We start from the raw sequence: 21,961 nt of genomic DNA, 5'->3' as shown, positions 1-21,961 counted from the left end.
TAGCCATAGTGTACTACTGGCTGCTTCGTGCGCTGTGCCTATGGCATGCGATGTTCTTTTAATGCAAAGCATTCTTTTCCAAGTAAAGACGGTTTTCTGTGTCTGGTTGTGTATGCAAAACGAGCAAAGCCTCGATGCGTTCTGTCTCCGTTCGGAGACGAGCAGCGCATTGAGGTGGCCGAGCGAACCAAGCTAAGGGAACTTAGCTACAACGACGACGACGATGATGACGATGACGATGATTATTATTAATTGGCATCCCCTTTAAAATGATGCGGGGACACATCGTCACGTAGCCTGCTTGAGTTACTCAGGTATACGCCATCAATGCTTTTCCTTCTAGCATTTTTTGTATAAAACTCTGTAATCCCCTCCACATACCTTGTACCGCTGCCTATGTCTGCAATGAATCCGGTCGCATCAGTCTCTTCCCTGCTTTTTTCCCACCGATACTCTGAACTTCTCTTGCTTATCTCCGCTGCTGACCGGTTGGTACTTCCGCCTATACTTTAAATCCAAGCGCTTGTGTTGCATATGTTACGTACTGGTCTCGCTGAGTGAACCCCTTCGTATTCCATTAACATGTGCTGAGTGGTTTCCCGATTTTTGCTGCAGCATACACATGCCTCATCTAATTGCGAATGTTTTTTGCTGTAAATTTTTGTCCTTAGGTAACCAGCTCGAGCCTTAATTGACCAGACACTTCCCTTCGTATTATCATACAAATTTTCCCTTCGTTCGTTTTTTTTTTTTCCATTCTTCGCATCCAATTCACTGCCTCCGTTTCTCACACTTTCCTTTGATTACTGCTGGATGTCTGTTTGCACTTTCATTAACCTGTACTTGGTTGCCAACTTCCTTTACCTCTTCCTCCATTCTGCGTCCACGCATTTTTTTTTTTTAATGCAAGGGTAAATGCTTCAGTGCATACAGGGGTGTGGGATGGGGGTGAATAAGGATGAATAAACGAATGAAAAGAGATTTGCTGATCTAATGAAGTCCAAGAGGGATCGATAATGTGGTCCCGGCGTACACGCAGCGTAATCACTCGGATATGCCGCGAAAGTCCCACTGCTGCGAGGTGCCGGAGCCTCGTCGGTTTCAGTGCAGGGCAAACCCACCGCTTTTTCGGTGCAGATACTTGTGCACTTTAGCCGCCCATTTATTTTGAACCATATGCTCCTGAGTATTTCTGCAAAAATTATTTTGCTCTGCGCTTCTCTTACTTCAAACGAGGCCCAACCCATGTGCCCTTTCACTGCCTCACTTGTGGCTTTGCTGCGCTCGAGCCCCCAAAGCCAACCAGCCCACCGATTTATATAGTTAACTTCCAATCCCGACAATATATCAGATTTTAGGCACAGAATGGCATTTGCGACCGTCAGCGTTATCACCATGACTCCTTTCCAGATTCCACGCACCACCTCATATTTATTGTGGCCCCAAAATGCCCTCTATTTCATTATTACTGCATTCCGCTTCCATTTTATTTTCAGATTATTTTGGTGGGTGCATGAGTAAGCCTTTCCTTCGCTTATGTATACGCCGAGATAGTTATATTCCTTGACTATGGACATGACTTGCAGTTGAATCGACACCACGTAGTTACTCGTATCTTCATTAAAGATAATAATTCCAGATTTCTCTGTGTTAAATTTGAGGCCTAGATTTGTCGTTGCGTTGCCACACATATTGACCAGTGCCTGTAAATATCTTTCATTGTCGACTAGTAGCACTATGTCGTCCAAATACATAAGTGCGGGGGTCTTCTGTCACATCCTTTTTCCATTACGCGTGTATGATAAATCAAATACTAATTGACTCTTTTCCAGTTGCCTTTCTGTACCCCTAACATAAACTAAAGCGTGAATAACAATGGAAAGAGAGGATATCCTTGCTTCAGTCCTTGGTGAATTTGGTGAACTTCCACCACTTCATTACAATATCGTCATTCCCACACAATCTTTACTCCATGGGTTGGCTCTATATATCTCCCTCAACAGCTCCACGAAATCGTCATCTATGCCTTCGTGATTGAGAATATCCCACAACTCCCTGTCTACGTTGTCGTAAGCTTCGTTAATATCTAAAAATGCTATGCATAAACGTATATTCTGAGCTCCTGAAATCTCTACGCATTGAGTTAGATCAAAAATGTTATCTTCCACGCGTCTGCCTAGTCTGAAATCATTCTGTACCCCCAGTATACATCACTAGTTTCCGTCTATTTCGACAGTTCTAATTTTATGGCTTGCATTTCCGTTCTACATAGCAACGATGTTACTGTAACTGGCCTGTACGAGCTCGTTCTATCCTTATCGCCTTTGCCTTTGTAGATGAGGTTCACCTTGCTTTCACTCCATCCAACTGGAATTATGTTCGTTTTAATCACCTGTTCAATCACTGCCGCTGAGGCAACTACCGCCATCTGTAGAAATAAACGACGGGAAGTAACTGAGGCTTGGCATGGCTTCCGAGAGCGCCCGCGCTGGCAGGTTTTGCTACGGCGTTCCCATTCGCACGAGATAGCGTAAGTTCAGTGGTGAGCGTGGCTGGCTCCTTCTTCACCGTGCTCGGTCACCAACATTAATGGGGATCACTTTGCCATTTGATTCTGAAATGTTGAACCCTGTTTACTGACAGGAACCGGTGTTGCGCGTATTGACATACATCAGATAACACGCGAAATCATTAAAAATTATTATTCCAGACTACAGAAAGCAAAATTTTATGCTCGTCTAGTGTATCTAGTGTTGGCTTTCTCAGCAAACGGACAAGCCTAACTCGAAGGATTAGGCATGTCAGTCCAAAGGCAAATACATATTTAAGGGGAAGTGTCACTGAAATGTGAAAACGCGCAAAGCCTGTTTCAGCTCAAGCGTTTCAGCTAAGTTTCTTTCTTTTTTTGGATTAAAGAACATCTATGTGTTCGGCTGCGTCAATATGGGTGCAATTACCAGCGGCAAGCTGTAGTTTCAAGGCTACAAGGAGCAACAAATTGTGCACCAAGCGTGAAATGATAAATTAGCAGTCATTTACTCGTTTATTAGTATATATGTATTGCTGTCCAAACAGGCATCACCGTAATTGAAACAGTAATGATTAAGATGTTAATTATGCAATCAAACACAAGAATACAAATTGCTTTTCCACGTATCTGCTTGTGGTATGCTTATTTTATTTATTTATTATATTTAATAATGCATACCTTACGTGCCTTCAGGAAAGCATTGGGTAATAGGGTCGTACTGTTACGTTAATGTTAAACAAGCGTTATTTAACTAAGCTAAAAAAAGCATATCGTAACAAAATCACTATTCGCACAACGCCATAGCGCTCAACATATTTTAAAACCAAGAAGAAGTACGCACAGAAAGATACTAACAAATATTACACGCACATGATTGCACTACCCGCGGCAAGTTTCCCCACCTGCAGCAAGTTTTTTTTTTTTTTCATCCACTTTCATGGTCATTAATTTATCATTTCTTCTATTCAATTATGCATGTAATTTCCTTTATGGTTTTCTTGGTGTCCTGGTTTGTTGGCTTCTCGTGATATGGTTAATAGAAATCGGGCCCCTCGGTTTACCCCCCTTTCTAAATGTGCAGCGTGCCCTTCCTGCGGACAGCGTTTCTGTTGCTTCCTCGACTTTCGCTCGTCCACTCCGACGCGTCCGATGTACAGACGGGCGAAATGTCTCAAAGGTGATGCACCACTGGACATTGCTTGAGAATATCGCCGCCGAATGCAGCTTACCTTTGCTTTTCGTGTGCCATCGCGCCTGATCTCGAAACACTGTATGCGGCAATAGCCAAAACGACAAAGCGCGCGTCTTGGACCGTTCGGACCCTGCCAGCTCGCCGCGCGTCGGCATTTCGTGCGGCATTGATTTGCGCAGTGCCTCAAATTACGTAGATGTCAACTACTGTAGAGTCTGCCAATTTCCTTAAAAAAATATACTTTACTGTTTTATTGGCGACAAGTGAGCAGTAGTAGTGCAAACTCCAGATAGGCCCTCTATTGAACGTCCTAGATCTATGAAGGCAGCATGAATGCATGTGTTTACATTTTTTGGTGATCTCATCTGTAGAGTGCTGCTATCCGGGAACGACCAATGACGTTTCGCAAACTATCATTCGTTGGTGGTGAAGCAGCGCATTGGGCAGGACGAGGCGAAAACACACAAGAGAGAGGAGAGGGTTATATAAGTCAACCATCTGTTCTTCTGAGCCATCGTGAAGTTGCCTTTTTGGAAGATCAGGAAAAAAAAATGTGTAATAAAATATGTTTGTCAGGGGCGCAAAAAATGGGATAGGATTGCACACCATGATAGACAGGTTGCCCACCTTTCGCGAATGTTGCCTAAGTCGCGAAGGGCACTGACGACACGCTTCTGTTTGTCAGGGAACGACCACGGTCCAAGCATTTCGCTCACTGATAGAGGGCGTTGTTCAGTGAGGTTCAAACAGACACGCATATAGGCGATACCGCTGTAAGTAATGTCGCGGGCGTACTTCAAGTACACGCACCTCTTAAGCGTCAGAGCTCTCGCAGAAACTACAAACTGGGGATGTCCTCGAGAACATCCCCCGAGAACAGTATTGGCGCATGATAAGGCAAATTCAATGGGGGTCAGGGTACTTAACAGGTCTGCTGAGGTAGCCAATTGCGTCAGCTAGCTCATTCCGTGCAATACCAACGCGGCTCGGCAGCCATTGAAAGTTACCGTTTGTTTTAAACGTTCTTCGTGAAATCAAATAATATATAAATAAATTAATTAACTAAGAATGTTAAAAATTGGGCTAGCTCTCTTTTTACTGAGTTAGAGGACTTTGTTTTCCATATTACACGATTTTCGCAAAAGGGCTACAATTTGCAGGAAGGAACCTCTTTCGCGATCGATTCTATGGACCGCAATTGGATTAGTAGCCCATCTCGCACATCTCACCACGCCCATCAAGCGCTTCCGAGGTCTCTAGTCGCCATATAAATTCAACCGCTTTTAAGGCATACTTCAAACTGGCGCGCAGGGGTTTCAGACATCCTACGTGGTGTGTATTTTTGTTTGCTTATTATTTATTTGTACTCTCGCCGTTGCCACGAAATGGTTTTGGTTATACATCTACTTCTCGCCTACGCAACCTATCAACGTTAAAAGGACATGAAATTGAAACACTATATAAGGTTAGACCGATAAGGTATTGTTTCAATGTTATATCGACCCGCCGTGGTTGCTACGTGGCTATGGCGTTGTGCTGCTGAGCACGAGGTCGCGGGATCGAATCCCGGCCATGGTGGCTGCATTTCAATGGGGGCGAAATGCGAAAACAACCGTGTACTTAGATTTAGGTGCACGTTAAAGATCCCCAGGTGGTCAAAATTTCCGGAGTCCTCCACTACGGCGCGCCTCATAATCAGAAAATGGTTTTGGCACGTAAAACCGTAAAACCCCATAATTTCTTAAAATTATGTCTTAGTTCACGTAGAGTTAACATAGGTTGATTATTAGAAAAAAAAGATGAAGGTCAATTTCTGATTTATTTTTTATTCCGCCCGGAGCCCCTACGCCGGTATGTCAGTGTAACGTCACGAATTTCACAGTATACTTCGGTACTTGTGTCGTCGTGGCTCAGTACAAGTTTCTGAAACTTCCTGAGTTCTGTCTTAAACTTTTTTTATCCGACAAAACAAGAAAAAAATTAGCTAGGCTCGAGCAGATGCCGCCAAAATTTATGACGTCACGGAAAGCTAATGCAGAAATTTCAAGATGGCGTTGCCGCCCGTCTTTCATTTTTGCGTCTTTTCTGGCTTGCCAGACCTCTTTTCAGTGTAATAGTAACTTGTTTGAAGTTGTGGATAGATCATTTACTAATACAGCTTAAAGAATGTTTTTTTAAGAGGAAGCTTTAGCTCGGGCCCAGCTCCGACGCGGCCTATTCAAATACATGCAAAACGAAAAAGCGATTTTCTGAGATAACCCCTGGACCGATGGTAATGAAATTTCTTGCACTTGAGAGAGAAAGTTAAATTCTAGTGACTGTCGCAAGCGTAATTTCGATTTATGGCATAAATTTTGTTAAAAGGATATTTAAAAATTTGAAGGTATGAAAAAAAAAAGAACAGAAGCACGAAGTTTACAAATGAATAGCTCTGCATCAAAAAACAGATATCGGAGTGCTGTAAACGACATCCACTGTATCATTGAAAGCAGACAAATTTGATATGTCATTTTATATCTTACGTGGATTTTTTACGTTGTGTACAAGGGTTCTACAAAAGCCGTATTTCCATATTACTAATTTTTTTTAGATTCATGTGTAACATATCAATTTTCTCCGCTTTAGATGTACTATTAGATGCAATTCACATAATTATGATATCACTTTTCATTGCTGAGTTACAGAGTTGTAAACATGGTAGTTTCGCTTCCTAAAAATTTTAGATTTTTGCCACATTTTAGTAAAAAATTGAAGACCTGAATCAAAAATTCGAAACCATCAGTCACTAGACTTTACGTTTTCCCTTTAAATGCAACAAACCTCGCCAAATTTGGTGCTGTGGTTGCTGAGAAAAATGAATTATCTTTTTACATGTATTACATGATGCCGGAGCGCAACTATGGGCTGTCCAGAGGGCCCACGATGCGGCGGTCGGGCACGGCCTGACTGTCCCAACGTGGGAGCGGCCCGCAGCGCGCTGAGTCGCGTACCTCAGGACCTTATTAAAGTTTTGCATCCATCCATCCATCCATTTACATGTATTTATATAGGAGCACCCGAGCTAAACCTTCCTCTTAACTCTTTCTATACCACTCACGAGTTTAATCATTACCGGAATTCACACCAATATATAGTTGATAACGAGTATAGTCGTCATGAGGCCGTACTACTGTAATTCTCTGGAAAATGTTGCGCATTCATTGCGCATATATATATATATATATATATATATATATATATATATATATATATATATATATATATATATATATATATATATATATATATATATATATATATATATATATATATATATATATATATATATATATAGGTTAAATAGCACCCCTTTGAATTTTAAAAGAGGGCTTTTCCCCAATATGCTTCTTTCTGTGGAGAAGTAAACTTTACGGAGCATTCGCGCGCATTTATGTACGCATTGCATCAACGTGGGCGACGCCTGTATGAATGAATGAATGAACTTTAGTCCCCTTTTGAGAGACGGGGTGGGCCGGGGGTAGAGAGGGAGGTCTAAGTACTCCAGCTCCAGCAGGCGTGCGTCACCACATTATGTGGCTAGACGTCCGTCTACTAGTCGTGGTAGGCCTCCACTACCTCCTCAGCCCACCTCAGGACTCGGTCATGTAGGTTGGGATCGGAGCTGCGCAGGGCAGTCTCTGACAGCTCCTCGCTACTAATTAATAATTTGAGTGTGCGTGGTGGTGGTGGGGGGGGGGGGGGAGGCGTAGTTTTTACTGGGCGTTGCCGCATGATATGGGAGAGATCTGCTATCGGGACAGGGCAAAAGCGACACTTGGGTGTCGGGTATGTGGCGGGAAAGAATAAGTGCAATGTTCCGGGGGTAAGAAAAGTGCGAGTTTGTAGTTGGCGCCACAGTATTTCTCTCTGGCGCGTTCTAGGCCCAGAGAGAGGTGGATACGTTAGGCGTTGGTGTCTGTAATTTGTGCAAATTTCATGGAATGTGATGATTGTGTTTTTATTGGTGTCTTGTTAGGAGTCATTGGCTTCTGAAGTTAGGCCCCAATTTGCGGCCACTCGGTCCGTGAATCCTCGAGCAGCGGCATGAACCATTTCGTTGCTTTGGAGTCCTTGATGTGCTGGAGTTCATACGAGAGCGATGTCGTTTTCTGGTGGGTGAGCGACAAGTAGAGAGTGCGCGAGGTTGTTAACGTATCCGTTACTTAAGTTCCGTATAGCAGTGTTAGAGTCACTAATGACGATGTCACAATCGGGTAGCCCCGATGCTAGTGCAATGGAGGCCTCTTCCGCGTCGCCCGCCGAGGTGGTCTTGACTGAGGCTGAACAAACGGTGTTGCCCTGGTTGTCTACGACCGCTAGAGCATAACGATGTCTACGGGTGTACACTGCAGCGTCCACATAGTAGACTCCTTCAGCCTGTCCATAGCTGCATTGTCGCGCCCTGGCTCGAAGTTTGCGGCGTTTGACGTGAAACTTAGGGTGCATGTTTCTGGGTAGGGCCTGGATGTGGTATTGGCCGTGTATGTTCGGAGGAAGATGATGTCGCTTGCTCTCGTTGAATGGTGGAGCATGAAGAAGTTGTCTCAGAATCTCACGCCTAGCTTCAGTGGTGGTGAGTCTGTGGTATTGCGATGATAGATGTGATTCGGTTAATTCTTGAAGGGTAACTGAGCATGTAATCTTGAAGGGTATTTGGTGTGGCTGTGGCCATCACCCTTTGTGTGGATGCTCTAATTGGGACGCCTGTAAACACTTAGGTTCGAATCTACTTCACCTCTCTTTTTGGTGTGTTGAAGAATCACGTGTTTTCTTTATTGACCAATCGTGTACAATTGCCTCCCCCCCCTTTTTTTTTTCTTTTTAAGCGCTCGAGACAGGTCACCACATTTGTAATGTACTGCTTGCAATAACTCCAACGGGTCTGTTTGCCATTACAAATTTTTTATAGAAAGTCTATAGACAGTCTATAGACGTCTATAGACTTTCTATAAAAATTTTTGTAAGGGTTGGCGCGCTGAAACAATGACACTTGCGGCTGGGGAAAGTAGGGTGAAGAGTTGGTGACTGATTGGCGTGCGCTTACTCGTCGGGATCGAGAAAAAAAAAAACAAGCGTACCGAGGTGTTCGAATTTTTTCAATATTATAAAAGCGATGTGAAGCCAATATACATTGAAGCCAAGAAAAGTGGAATAAAGAACAGCTGGGAGCGGAGCGCACAACCTTCGCATCGCGACCGAGGACAGCACAGTCAGAGCGCACGCGCAGTGGCCCTGTCGGTGCGTTGATGCCACGAGTACTTGCTGTTTTCTCACTGTGCTTGAACATTGAACACTGCGCTTGAACTGTGCTTGTACAGTGAGGGGAATGCCTAGGAGGATGCCACTGTGGATTTTTAAAGTGAACATTAGGGAGGGGGGGGGGGGGTGTCATGAGGTGCGTACCACTTCTATTGTAGAATCTAACTTCGTCACTACCTGCCTTTTGATCTGAAGGGGTAAGTGGGTTTCTCGTGATATAACCACAGCACACTTCTTATTAACGTTTATAGATCTCTATAAACATTGTATCTTACATTTGACCTTCAGCCCGCCATGTACTACTACAACCGCCATGTTTTACTGCAGTGGCTCCCTCTGTTCACTTTCTTGGATATTCACAATTTCCCCTATGCTTTCCTTGGCCTGTCTGTTGGCCCACACTGTTCCAATTCGCTATCGCGGTGCGAAAGCAGATTTCGACTCGCGGAATTTTTGTAGGTGCTCGGTCATGAAAGGCAGCGTGTTAGGGTAGAGGCTTGGACGAGTTATGATCGTGGTTCATAACGGCGGTTAAAGAGCCCACTTTAGCGCTCTTTACTCGTCTCTGTCCTTCCTTTCCTACTTCCGTGCGCTACGCAAACACCTCCGTTATGAATCACGAAAGGCACTCGATGTTTAGCGAGACATCCTTACGCGACCCGCGGTCTAGCGCGACCTGAAGGACCTGAATAGAGTTTTTCGTACCATACCATACCTTAAAGAAATTAAGTGTTACGCAGTTTAGTGAACGAGCCTACTCCTGTAATGGCATGAGGGCACTTTATTAGATGGGGCTGATGATGTGTCTCCAACGGAGTTCGCGCGCTGACACTTCTCAGTAGGCCAAGGTTGCGGTGGCTTGGCTGAGGCTCCGCAGCAGCGGGTAGGACGCCGACGCGTCGCCCCGGCAGCTGCCTTTCACGTCGTCCGCGTCCACGTTCCACGCCACCACGCACAGGTTCTCCCAGCCGTCCTTTAGAATCCACTTGGCCTGCACAGACGGGTGTTTTGAACGCGAGCGCGTGTATACCGCATACTCTACCACTGCGCCACTGCAGTCAATGATGGTATATTTAAAAAAAACACACACACACAAAAACGCTGTACGACCTTTTACACGTCCTGAGTTTTCACTCTTTTCTGGAGAACAGAGTGACATAGGGTACAGAACAGCAAACTAGAGCGCATAAACCCTCTTGAAACACGGAAACGAGTAGTGTTCTCCATTGGCTTAGTAAGTTTGTTAGTTACACAGCAGGCAAGTTTCTAAACGATGAGGAATTTTAAACGATGAGGAACGATGAAGGACGTCGAACGTCCTTTCTGCCGCAGGCGTCACGAGAACGTGATCTTTTTGGGTGAAGGCAACTGCTCAATAAACCCACATATGCTACCTGAAGTCATCAATGTTGCCGGATTCGAGATCCTCGTTATGTAATCAACGAGGGGCCCGATTTTTATTAGTCATATCATATGAAGCCAACAAACACTGACACCAAGGACAACATAAAGGAAATTACTTGTGCTTAATAAATGAAATAAAGAAACGATAAATTAATGGAAATTAAAGTGGATGAAAAAAACAACTTAGCTCATTTGGTAGAGCATCGCACGTGAAATGCGAAGGTTGTGGGTTCGGTTCCCACCTGCGACAAGTTGTATTTTCATCCACTTTAATTTCCATTAATTTATCGTTTCTTTATTTCATTTATTAAGCACAAGTAATTTCCGCTATGTTGTCCTTGGTGCCAGTGTTGGCTTCATATGACATGACTAATGAAAATCGGGGCCCTCGGTTAACCCCCTCTTCTCGTGTGTATATATATATATATATATATATATATATATATATATATATATATATATATATATATATATATATATATATATATATATATATATATATATATATATATATATATATATATATATATATATATATTGATCGCGAGCTTTGTTCCAATTATTTCTTCAGGAATCGTCGAGCTGCAGCATTGACCAAACACTTATTCGCCGGTTTTCAATATACCATCGCAAACGCCAGGTGTCGAGAGCTATTATTATTAACGAGCACCTAGATTGAAGTACACGGGTGCTTTCGCATATCGCTCCCATCGAAATGCGGCCGTCTTGGCTGGGGTTCGATCCCGCGACCTCGTGCTTAGCAGCCCAACACCGTAGCCACCAAGCAACCAAGGCGGGTACAAGCACAAAGATCAAAGCAGGCGATGATTATGCAGCTCCTACTCAGCATGGCTGCGAATTGTCCCGCACTGCGGTGAGCTCACCGATAACCGCGCGTAACCGCCCGTTGTGCATACCTTGGATGCGACGGCTTTTTCGTCCACGTAGCCGTACCACGTGTCCCCCACTTTGTCGTAACAGCTCTTCTCCACGTGCGCCCGGTGGCAGGTCAGATTCAACTTGCACACCTTTGAAAGAGAGAGAGAGAGAGAGAGAGGCGAGGAGGTAAGAGTAGAAAAGGCTTGTAGAAAGACAGTATACGTGGGTGGTCATTTCGGTTTTTCAGCTAGCAAAACGTTCAGTAAAATGAGAGGGAATCGCTAAATCAAGAGGTTAGCGTACTCCTGCCGCACATTCTTACTCCTACTTGGCGCTCTTGCATCAGAAGTGAGGTACTCTTGCAGCTTGCTCTTGCTATAGCGATCGCTGCTTGTTCAGCTGCCGGTATTTGTTCACGCTTTCTTTCATGAGACAAAACCAAACTTTCCACTAAGCGTTACTGGATTCACCCGTCTTACTTACATTGTCCTAAACCTTTCAAGCGCATTTATAAGGCAGAACATTCTTTACCATCTTCCCCACTAGTGTAGCACCATTACTTCCAGCTGTTTTCGCGCTAACAAAGTTATCACTAGAGAAAGTTGTTTGTCACCTATGCTGTTGCATATATACAGGGTGTTTCAGCGAACACTTTCAAAATCTTTTAAAGGTTGCCTGTGGCAGATAGCTCAATTCTAGTTTATGAACCGGTCTTGTCGAAGCCGCGGACACTACTTGCACAAGAAATTGAAACGCAAAATTGATTAATTAACAAGAATTAATTAACAAGAATTCACTAATTTACTTTCTAGCTAGGTATCTTACGACCCATATTGCAATTTACAAATTCTAGCAGTGGTCTTCGCAAGGCGGATCCACTTAGAACGAATTCTCAGGACGACACCAGTTTCAAGATATAAATTTCCGAACTTTGCGGAGAAATGCATTGGCGTTCCAGTTACTTGTGTGCTTCAGTGCATGAAAGGAAGTTTTGTTAACAAATTAACTGGAACGCCAGTGCATTTCTCCGCAAAGTTCGGGAACTTATATCTCCAAACTGGTGTCACCTTGAAAATTCGTTCCAAGTGGATCCATCGCCTTGCGAACTCCACGGCTATAATTTGTAAATTGCAATATGGGCCATAATGTAATTAGTTATAAACTTAATCAGCTATGGCAAGGAAGTCCGACACGGCTGTGGACGACACGAAGGACACCGACAGGAAGACGCAACAGCGTAGGCTTAGCCAGCTGCACCAGGAACAGCGCCTAGCCCGCGCCCCACTTCAGTAGCGCTGGCGATACGGCTGCGGAGCTCTGCATGGTGCACTTCTTGCATACACAGCGAATATTTATTAATTAGACGATTTTATATCTCAGTTTTCTGTGCAAGTATTGTCCCGCCGCTTCATGTAGACCAGCTCATGAACTACAGTAGAACTGTTATATCTGCCACAGGCAACTTTTAAAGATTTTTGAAAGTGTTCGCTGAAACGCCCTGTATACACTCTGCGAACGACAAGAAACACAAAAACGGGATAAATACAACACAGAACGTCGAAAAGCATGCACACTGAATGCCGATGAATATGAAGAAATTATTTAAATAATACAAATTCTTGACCCACACGGCAGCCTCATTCGCAATCGCAAACTTTAGAGAATTTGTTCCTCTTGGTCGGCGTCTGTTTTGTATTTCTTCGAGATTATTCTAGAGTAGACGACATTTCGTCAGGCTCTCAAATTCTCTGAATGCTTTGTCGGTGTTACATTCCGTCAGGTAAATAGCGCAAGTCAGCGGGCGTGTAACACCTCTCCCCTTCTTAACCAGCACCGCCAATCTTTCCCTCTATAGGGAAAGGTCGTTGTGTCATCGTCTTCTTGTGCGCCCTCCACTCATGCTTATTTATCCGCGAAAAAACGCAGGAAGCTTCATGCGAGCATGAGGGGGCTTGAGCTCCTGTCAAGCTGCTCTTAGATGGGCAACTTTTACCCACAGCCTCCTTCACCTTTTTGATGAAAATTGTGTCGTATTGTATTGTGTTGCATTGTATTGTGTTGCATTGTATTGTGTTGCATTGTATTGTGTTGCATTGTATTGTGTTGCATTGTATTGCATTGTATTGTGTTGCATTGCATTGCATTGCATTGTATTGTATTGTATTGTATTGTATTGTATTGTATTGTATTGTATTGTATTGTATTGTATTGTATCGTATCGTATCGTATCGCATTGCATTGCATTGCATTGCATTGCATTGCATTGTATTGTATTGTATTGTATTGTATTGTATTGTATTGTATTGTATTGTATTGTATCGTATCGTATCGTATCGCATTGCATTGCATTGCATTGCATTGCATTGCATTGTATTGTATTGTATTGTATTGTATTGTATTGTATTGTATTGTATCGGCTTATATATATAGAAGGAAAGCCTGTGAACTCCTGCACTGCTGTCATGAATGCGGTAGTGAAATTTCCTACAGCAAATGCTTGACAATCTGGCCACAACGACGGCTTCCCGAGGCCAGCCAACAACACAGCAGCTCTTTTCCGACAACGCAACTGACCTCGTCGTACGTGATGGGCCGTCCTTCCTTCGGCAGCTGGCCAGCGTTGGGGGCGCTCTGCGCGCCACTCGGGCCGGCTGCTCCAACCAGGGGCACGTACTTGGCCAGCGGTGCGCCGGCGCCCACCTTGTAGGCCACGCCGGACAGGCCGAACGTGAAGCACAGCTTGCGCGACTGGTTGCCGCTCAGCTGATTCATCACGTCCGCGATAGCGGTGAACTGCGCACCGCATGGACGATCGGGGACATCTCGACAGGGCAGATATTACGCGCGCATTTTTTATGCGGGCGTTTCGAACGAGCGGCTATTCGTGCGAGGCTGCCATGGACAACACCAGTCAGGCGCATGCACTGGACGTAAGCGTTGACCAGCGTGCAGTTTTGAAAAGGTGTAGTAGCGTAACGGCAGCACACTAAAACTGTTTTATCCGGGTACCCGTCGTACAGTTTAACATAGCGTTACCGTTTACCACGCTGTCCTTGGCCGAGTGCATGCGCCGAAATGTAGCTAACGCGCACAAAGCTATATCATCTAGCCTGTCCGGTAATGGCAACGGTTCCGCTACGCTAAAGAGAATCTCAATTGAAACCCTATTTCAAGTATACTGTTCGTGCGCGCACCATGCCTCCAGTGTCGATGTCCTGCGCCGGCCCGTTGAAGTGCGTGAGCGCAGAGTTGGGGCTGAAGGTGTCGTGCGTGCTCACGAAGAGGTAGTTGACCAACCTGCAATCCAGCGGCTTTGTTTCATGGCAAGTTCACTAGGTGGAACACTTATATGCTTATCAGCTTAGATCTCAAAATATAAGAAAGACAAAAATTAACATCGCTTATAATACATAAGCCCACAAGACTTAGTGCTCGTTATTACACGCAAAGCCGACTGATTGCCACATTGCAATGCGCGTCAGATCTAGCAATAGGTAACGCCCTTAAATGTACACAGTACATACAGTATGAATAAAGCTTACTCCATATGCTCATGCAGCGTTTTTCTTCTTTCGGTAATCCTCAACGTTTTGAAGCTTTATAAACAAACTCTCGCGTTCAGGTTCCAGAAGTTTGGAACGGTAGAAATGCCAAAAAGCCTTTTCAAATGATCAACAATGGGCAAACAAGAAAAGCTTTAGCCTGGAGCCAACTTTCAGAAGAAGGGACACGAGTTGCAGTAAGGCTGACAAAAAAAAGTTCGTGTGATTCCGGAGTGTACATACTGAAGAAAAAGTCCCCGAACTTGCATAAGGGCGTTGGTTGTAGAAAGGAGAAAAATTGTGGTGCAGTTTATTCGAGAATATTCCGAAATAGATTTCGACAGATGGTATGGGAGATATTCGTACCTCTTTTTGTGTGTTACCTACTAACTTCTGAAATGCTAAATGACACACAAGATACAAAAAGGCACGCGAACGTCTATATGCTGTGTGTGCCACACACAGCATATAGCACTACACAGTGCCTGAACACGGAAATTAGCATTCAGGATCATACGACACGCGCAATGCACGCTTTGTCGCGACTCCTGGCATTGTACTGGTTTTAAAGCCGTTGTCAGAACCCCGACTCGGTTCCGGTCTAGACCGGTTGATGTATATTTACGTTTAACTATGCTTATATTTGCCAGATCGACACCCACAGTTACGTACACGCATAAACCTGTAAAACGGGGAGAGAAAGAAAGGCAGAAAACCTGGTTTCTTCGAAGGACTGTTACTCTGGTGAAGCCAGCTTTGACAATTTTTTTTTTATCAGAGCTGCGCACGCGCGTTGGACGCATTTGATATGTGTCGAAAATATCGCACTGAAGCTGGGCCCTGTATTAACTATATTCCTTCGCTGATCCCAAGTTTGCTTACGGCTGAAGTTCTTGCACGTTGAAGGCCGCGTTCCTCTCCTCTTTTTCGTTTGGCAACACAATGGTGATGATGGACGACGGACCGAGCTCCTTCCGCAGATTCTGTACGGCGCAAATATACAACGCAACGTGTTAGGCACCTATCATTGCAGGCTACGATGGATTACACGTCAGACTATGTGCACCCGTGTGGCTTCGAAACAAATACAGCTCCGGACCACGTTAAGTCTTGCACGATCTTATGCCACTCATCTGTTGCTACAGCATATTCTTGTGACGGCAGTCAGTATACACTCTAATGCGTTATTTTGGGGTTAAATATTGGAACTTCGACCCTGTTTCCTGCACGTGATAACTGCATGATCTCCCTAGTTAAAATGCCGGAGAGAGACTTCGCGCAAGTCCGCGAAGCAAGTTTTGGCACCAGCAGCAGCTGCTGTAGCCACGCTAAATTAAATTAACTATGGCACAGCTCCCCAGTCGCCTCTGCCAACAGCATTCACGACTACATTGACGCATCACTGTTGCACCAGTTCCTATACGCTATTGAAAACTAAATGTGCCTCCTTGATTCTCCCAGATGCGGATTTACTGTTCGACACTTTACATCGCTCTACTCTCGAGCACATTTCCCTTTCCCAAATATTGTCACCGATTGCCCCGCAAGTTATTCCGTGCTTGACACGATCCCTTGAGCTCCAGTTCTGCCTCTTTAATACACGCATCAACTAGAAGGCGTCTCACTACGTGTGCTCTTTGTTGCGTTTTCGCAAGAAATCTGAGAGCATCGTGACAAGCGACCAGAGCGACGTGAAATATAGGTAACAATGTTAAAAAAAACAGGGTTGCGTGGATCGGGGCAGCACAAGGCGCCGAGGTGGAGGACCTACCTTGATGAAGTCAACCAACCCTACTGCGTACGCTTCCATGTCCGCTTCGAGGTCCGGCACTGTCCAGTGCACATTGACACCGTCCAGGCCTCGCTTGCGCACCAGGTTCGCCGCCTCGGTGGCCATCGCGTCCAGCGTCGCGACACCGGCCTCGAAGGCTTTGGCCATAGCAACGTCATCCTCACCACCGCCACCTAACGTGGCCATCAGGCTGACGTGCGGCCAGCCGGGACGCAACACGGAGGCGAGATGCAGTTGCTCTGCGTGAGCCCACAGAATGTCAAGCTCGAAGCATTGCTTGGGTAGAAGTCAATGCGATAGGAAAACCGCCGATCTGCATTCAGTACTATTAGTAGTTGTGTTTGCACTGAAATGAAGAAGATGCTATATATAAGGGGGGCGTTAACAGGACAGCTTCGCAGTGAATATTAACGAATGATCATAATAGAGTACAGATTAGGTGATCGTTCTATTATTAGAACACACTTACACTTTGAATTGCTTTCTTGATGGCTCATTCTTATAGTGCTTCACGTGAACCAAAGATGTTTGGAATGTAGGCTGTGATTGGAATCTTCACGGTAGATTTCCAATACAAAATATAGGACAAGAAAAGATAGGAGTGTACAGAAAACTATCTCAACGAAGAAAACATAGCTTCGTACATAACTCCAGCGCATGTCCAAAAATGGAGTGTCCTTGCTTAACACTGCAAGTTTTTGTGCAGAAGAACTGTTTTCTCCACGATCTTACACCATGCACTAGCTATTCATCCAGGCTGCTGAAGTAGCACAGTATCTCTGAATAAACTCGTCTAACAAAGAGCACTTGAAGCGGCAAGAACGCCGGCACCAGCTGCATGACCATTTTCTCAGGTAAGCACGCGCCGATGATTGTATGTAGCGATTCCATATATTCGACCATAGTGGAATACTCGGGTAAACAAGATATCAGAAACTCCGCCATTTTCATATAGCGTGCGTCCCAGTTAACTTTAGCCAAGCTGTTCGACGACAAATAAAGATTAAAAGATCACGATGCGAGATACGATTATAAGACCTACCGTGTTCGGTCGTCCGAGATATGAAAATCGAATACCGTAGGTCTTAAAGTAGTGTGTTGCACCGTGTTTTTCCTATCTCTCTCTCTTTTTGTTGTTGATGATCAGCGTGGCTAACGTTAACTGGGATACCCTATATTAACGCGAGAGCGTCAAGGGCCCCGTGTAGCAAAAAATCCGATGTCGGCGTCGGACGTCGCTTGGCGAAAATTCATTACGAACCACAACCATTATACGTGACGCAGGTGCGTTACTGAATTAATTGAACTCCTCAAAGCAAAATACATCAGAAAAATCGTAAAGTGTCACTTACGCACGACCTACAGATATGATAGCGTCGGACTTTAATTTGAATATACCAGAAAACAATTCTGTTATGCAGAAACTCGAACATAAACCTCTTCTCCGAGCAGTGCGGCTCGCTCGGTTCCTTGCAACAACACGATCGCGCTCGCCTCCGCGCATCCCGAAGAAAGCTGCGGTTGCCGGTAAGCGTGACAATCAGTCAGGGATCTTCGAAATATATCGCTTTCCACTCTCAAAGGCGAAGCTTAAGCGTCCTCCATTCTTCTTTTTTTCAACCGGGCGACGACGTACCTTGCGTGGCGCTGTCGAAGTCTCGGACCGTGACCACCCCATTGCTCTCCTTGAGGGAAAGCCGGCCGAACAGGATGTGCGTGCAGTAGGACGCAAGCGGCCTCAAGATGGACTTCCGCACGTCGCAGAAGAGCGGTCTCTGGGCGCTCGGGCCGGGTGCCAGGGAGTCTGCGCCTACACACGGCACAGGAGCGGTTTGTTCAGGTAGCCGAGTATTATGGTCGCGTCATCGTCCACTAGTCGTTAAAGCAATGTCCGTTTCCAAATGGACGTAAAAAAGAAGCATTAAGATGAGGCAGATCGTTAGGTTGCGACATTTCTGGAATACCGATCAGGTTAGTCCCATCGTCAGCGGAAGCTTGGTTAGCCGGAGTAGACGTGAATGCGATAGTGGCGACGCAACGTTGGAATTGGCAACGATCGAAAGAACAGACATGTACAAGGATTTGTTGTGTCCGTATTAACTTCCGAGCCAGCGTTACTAAACCGCTTGGTCAGTTTACCAGCTCTGCTTTGGACGCTGCGTAAGCATGACACCTTTCTGCTGCCTGCCTGCCTGCCGTGGCCGGCGCTCAAATTGCATACATAATGCCTTCCGCCAAGGGGCAAGCTGCGAAATGTAGTAACGTGCAGCTTGACCTCCAAAATTGTAGCCCACTGAAGGCATAGTAATTTCATTTACTAGCAGAGACTATTTGCGTGGCTGCTGTTCGCGCAGCTTGGCGACATGCATCAGGACGCTACAGACATGGTATTGTAGGGGTTGAAGGACGGACTTCGGGATGAAAACCAAACTTGGGAGGGTTTATTCTACAGTATATACAGAGAGGTGAGAGACAAGTAACAGTCGTACAGTCATTACGGGCCGGCAGCAACTCGGACGCTGCGGCCCGCGGCAAGAAGTTCGAGAGAGGTCAATCAGGGAAACAGGGAATGCTCTGGTCTCTCTGGAAGGCTTCTTATAAACCCTTCGAGCACTGGAAGTCGCGTCATGTTCGACCAATGGGAGAGTCCGCTCAGATGACGCCACTTTGAGCCAATGGTAGGCGCCCATGCGATGGTGTCATACCCGGCGAAGAGAGTCGCCGCTTGGGCCCCTTTGCTTGATCACTTGATCCCCCTGCGCTCTTGCCTCGCAGAATTGCAATCCACTTCTTCTAAGGTGGAGAAGGAGGGGGGGGGGGGCGCTCATGCTCCATTGTACAAGGGCCCACCTGCTCCCGGTGGCTCGGCTCCGCAGTGGTGGCAAATGCCTTCTTCAAAGGCGAAGGGGGACGATTGGGCTCTATTGTCCGAGGACCCCTTCTAATCCTGGCGGCGTACGACCTAGTTGGCACGTGAACTTGTTGGCTCGTGCGCTCCTCTGGAATGTGCTTTCCTGCTTCTGCATTCCTCAATTAGCTGTGCTGCGATTCGATGAGGTCTGGGGAACTCGAAGTAGCCTCAGGAAACGGCGCCATATCTAACAGTATGTGGCAGCGGAATTTGTCGCGTTCCGCGCTCTTCCTGAACGTGTTCAGTGTTTCATAAATCATGTTCCGCGAGCAGAGCTGCAAAATACATGCACTTCTTTTTTCCTTCCTGCCTCCTCTCTGTCATATTTCCTCCCCTTTCCATACTGCTGACAACATATATGTTCAAGTGTCGGCACCGCGGAAGACAGCTACGGTGTTATCAACCAGTCACTCCCCCCCCCCCTCATCCCCCTCTATCTCTGCCATCTGGCGAGAGACGGCGCATGCTATGGACTTGCAAAGTTTGGACATAGTGCACACAGAGACGATGACAACTAAGAAGGAAGCGACGACACCACCGCTGGGCAGGCGCCTGTACAGCCACTCTTGTCTTCGTAGTGCTCGTTTGTGCTTGCTCTCTGTCCCTTAACATGAAGTCAACACCAACACGCCCAAGTGTCGGTTCTATTGGACTGCCAAATCTTGCCTCTGCAAGGTCGGCGGAGAGGGCTAGAAAGGACTGCCGCAGAGGGGCCACGCTTGGCGTGGCATTTCAGACACTGACCCAGACAAGGTGTCACGAAATAAATGTCTGTCTTCAATGGCTGTCGTATATATACTGTGCAAGATCGGATTGTTTACGGGGCAAATAGTCTCCATATTTGGCGACATTGTGGCAAGTGAACGTGGTGATAGCTGTGACTGATACGAAAACTGCATTAGCTAAACCTTAATGGCTAAATGTCTGTCAGACTGTAGTGTCAGCTATCTTGGTGGGGACCAGGTGGTCGAAATTAATACAGCTTCAGTGATAGCAGCTTGCTGTAGTGCTCAATAATTTTTTTTATAGAATTAAGGGTAAGTGGGTTAGTTATGAGACAAATAACCCCTAAGGTAGTAAAAATATAAGGTGTGATATGTGCGCCCAGTTTTATGTTCCGAATTTCGCGCAGGCAAGCACAGCAGCCGCAGCTTACGCACCGTGCTCAGCAGCGTTTTTCGATTTGTCGGCGTGTTTCTCTTCGACGGGTTGGTTCGGGAGTGCAGCCTGGCCTGTAAACCGAGAGTAAGTGAGCATTGAAATGGTGGCGAAGCGCAACGACAGTTGGACAAAATAGACGAATTAAAATGGGGGTTAGACACTGTGAGACAGAACATTTGACAGAATGAAGATGAAAAGAAATATGCGGATCCCACGCTTTGTGGGAATCGATGTAAGCCATGCTTTGTATGCTGTTCGCTTTGGTTGACTGCAATTAGCGGTGATGTTGGCGGCGAATGTGCAATTTTTTTCAGTGCTTAGTTTAATACGAGAGTGGTAAGTTGATGTTATACATTACCTAGCGTGCACCACTGCACACTGAACACACAGGGAGAGGCCTTTGCTTGCGGCGTTGTTGTGCGCCATTGTTCGTAATCTCTGTGAGAGTTGAGCGTTATTACTGCCTCACATGGCACACATCGCATCGTGGCAGAAGTGCTAAACTTTAATTGAAATATGGGGCTGCAAGTTATTCAGTTAATTATTATAATTGTACGTATACATTGTATACAGACATTCGCGGTCTGCACCACGTTTCGCTGCGTAGCGAACACGCTCTTGTTCCGCGCGACGCTTCTTTCGGGCCTGGGTGTCCTCGACGCTGAGTGCACGCTTTGTAACCATGTTGCTGGAGCGTGTTTACGAGCTCCTTCTGCATACGTGGCGAGCACGCTGTTGAGACGCCAGCTCCAAGCGCTCTCTAGGCGAAGGACGATTGTAATGTTTACACTACTACAACCCAAAACGCGACCTCCACAGCCCAGCACCTGCATTTTGTCGCATAGGAAAGCAAGCACAACACGTGCCATGCGCACAAGCTGCGAAACGCTGCCGCAGCGGCGCCGGCAGGGATGTGTATAGAGTGTCTCGTTGCCACCAAGCGCGCTGGCATCGAGGCGTCCTAGGGATTCGCGGAGGCTAACGGCGTCTGGTGGTGTCGCAAGAAACCCAGCGGTGTGCGCGAGCAAGACCACAAGGACAGCGAGCGCCCGGTAAGTCGGGAAGCAAGGAAAGTCTCGCTTTAAACATAGTGCGGGGTTTTGTGCACTTTTGGTGTCAACGAAAACGAGCGTTAGTAAAGGTGCGACGACAATGTGCGAACAATCTTGGCAAGCATCGATTATCCTATATGCTAATAATTCCCACAAAGTCCAATGTAACCGCCGCGTTAGCGCAGTGGCTAATAAAGAGG

The 21,961-nt window shown here is 45.9% G+C and overlaps 1 protein-coding gene across 4 annotated transcripts in view; it reads right to left on the bottom strand.

The window, feature by feature from the left end:
- Nucleotides 1-9,783: 9,783 nt before the first annotated feature.
- Nucleotides 9,784-21,961, bottom strand: part of LOC135909606 (uncharacterized) — a 53,914-nt gene continuing 41,736 nt past the window's right edge. For 3 of the 4 annotated variants that reach the window (XM_065441586.2, XM_065441588.2, XM_065441587.2), the window contains 8 exons: nucleotides 20,709-20,780; nucleotides 18,274-18,447; nucleotides 16,617-16,876; nucleotides 15,728-15,828; nucleotides 14,498-14,600; nucleotides 13,878-14,096; nucleotides 11,342-11,452; nucleotides 9,784-10,011 (listed from right to left, as the gene is read on the bottom strand). In XM_065441586.2, coding sequence (XP_065297658.2) covers nucleotides 9,856-10,011; nucleotides 11,342-11,452; nucleotides 13,878-14,096; nucleotides 14,498-14,600; nucleotides 15,728-15,828; nucleotides 16,617-16,876; nucleotides 18,274-18,447; nucleotides 20,709-20,780 — 1,196 coding nt within the window. In that variant the 3' untranslated portion in view covers nucleotides 9,784-9,855. The remainder of the gene's footprint in view (nucleotides 10,012-11,341; nucleotides 11,453-13,877; nucleotides 14,097-14,497; nucleotides 14,601-15,727; nucleotides 15,829-16,616; nucleotides 16,877-18,273; nucleotides 18,448-20,708; nucleotides 20,781-21,961) is intronic. The other variant, XM_065441589.2, reaches the window with a different exon arrangement.

Source organism: Dermacentor albipictus, chromosome 1 (assembly GCF_038994185.2).
Source record: "Dermacentor albipictus isolate Rhodes 1998 colony chromosome 1, USDA_Dalb.pri_finalv2, whole genome shotgun sequence".
Classification (NCBI taxonomy): Eukaryota; Metazoa; Arthropoda; class Arachnida; order Ixodida; family Ixodidae; genus Dermacentor; species Dermacentor albipictus.
This window is presented reverse-complemented; position numbering and strand designations above follow the sequence as displayed.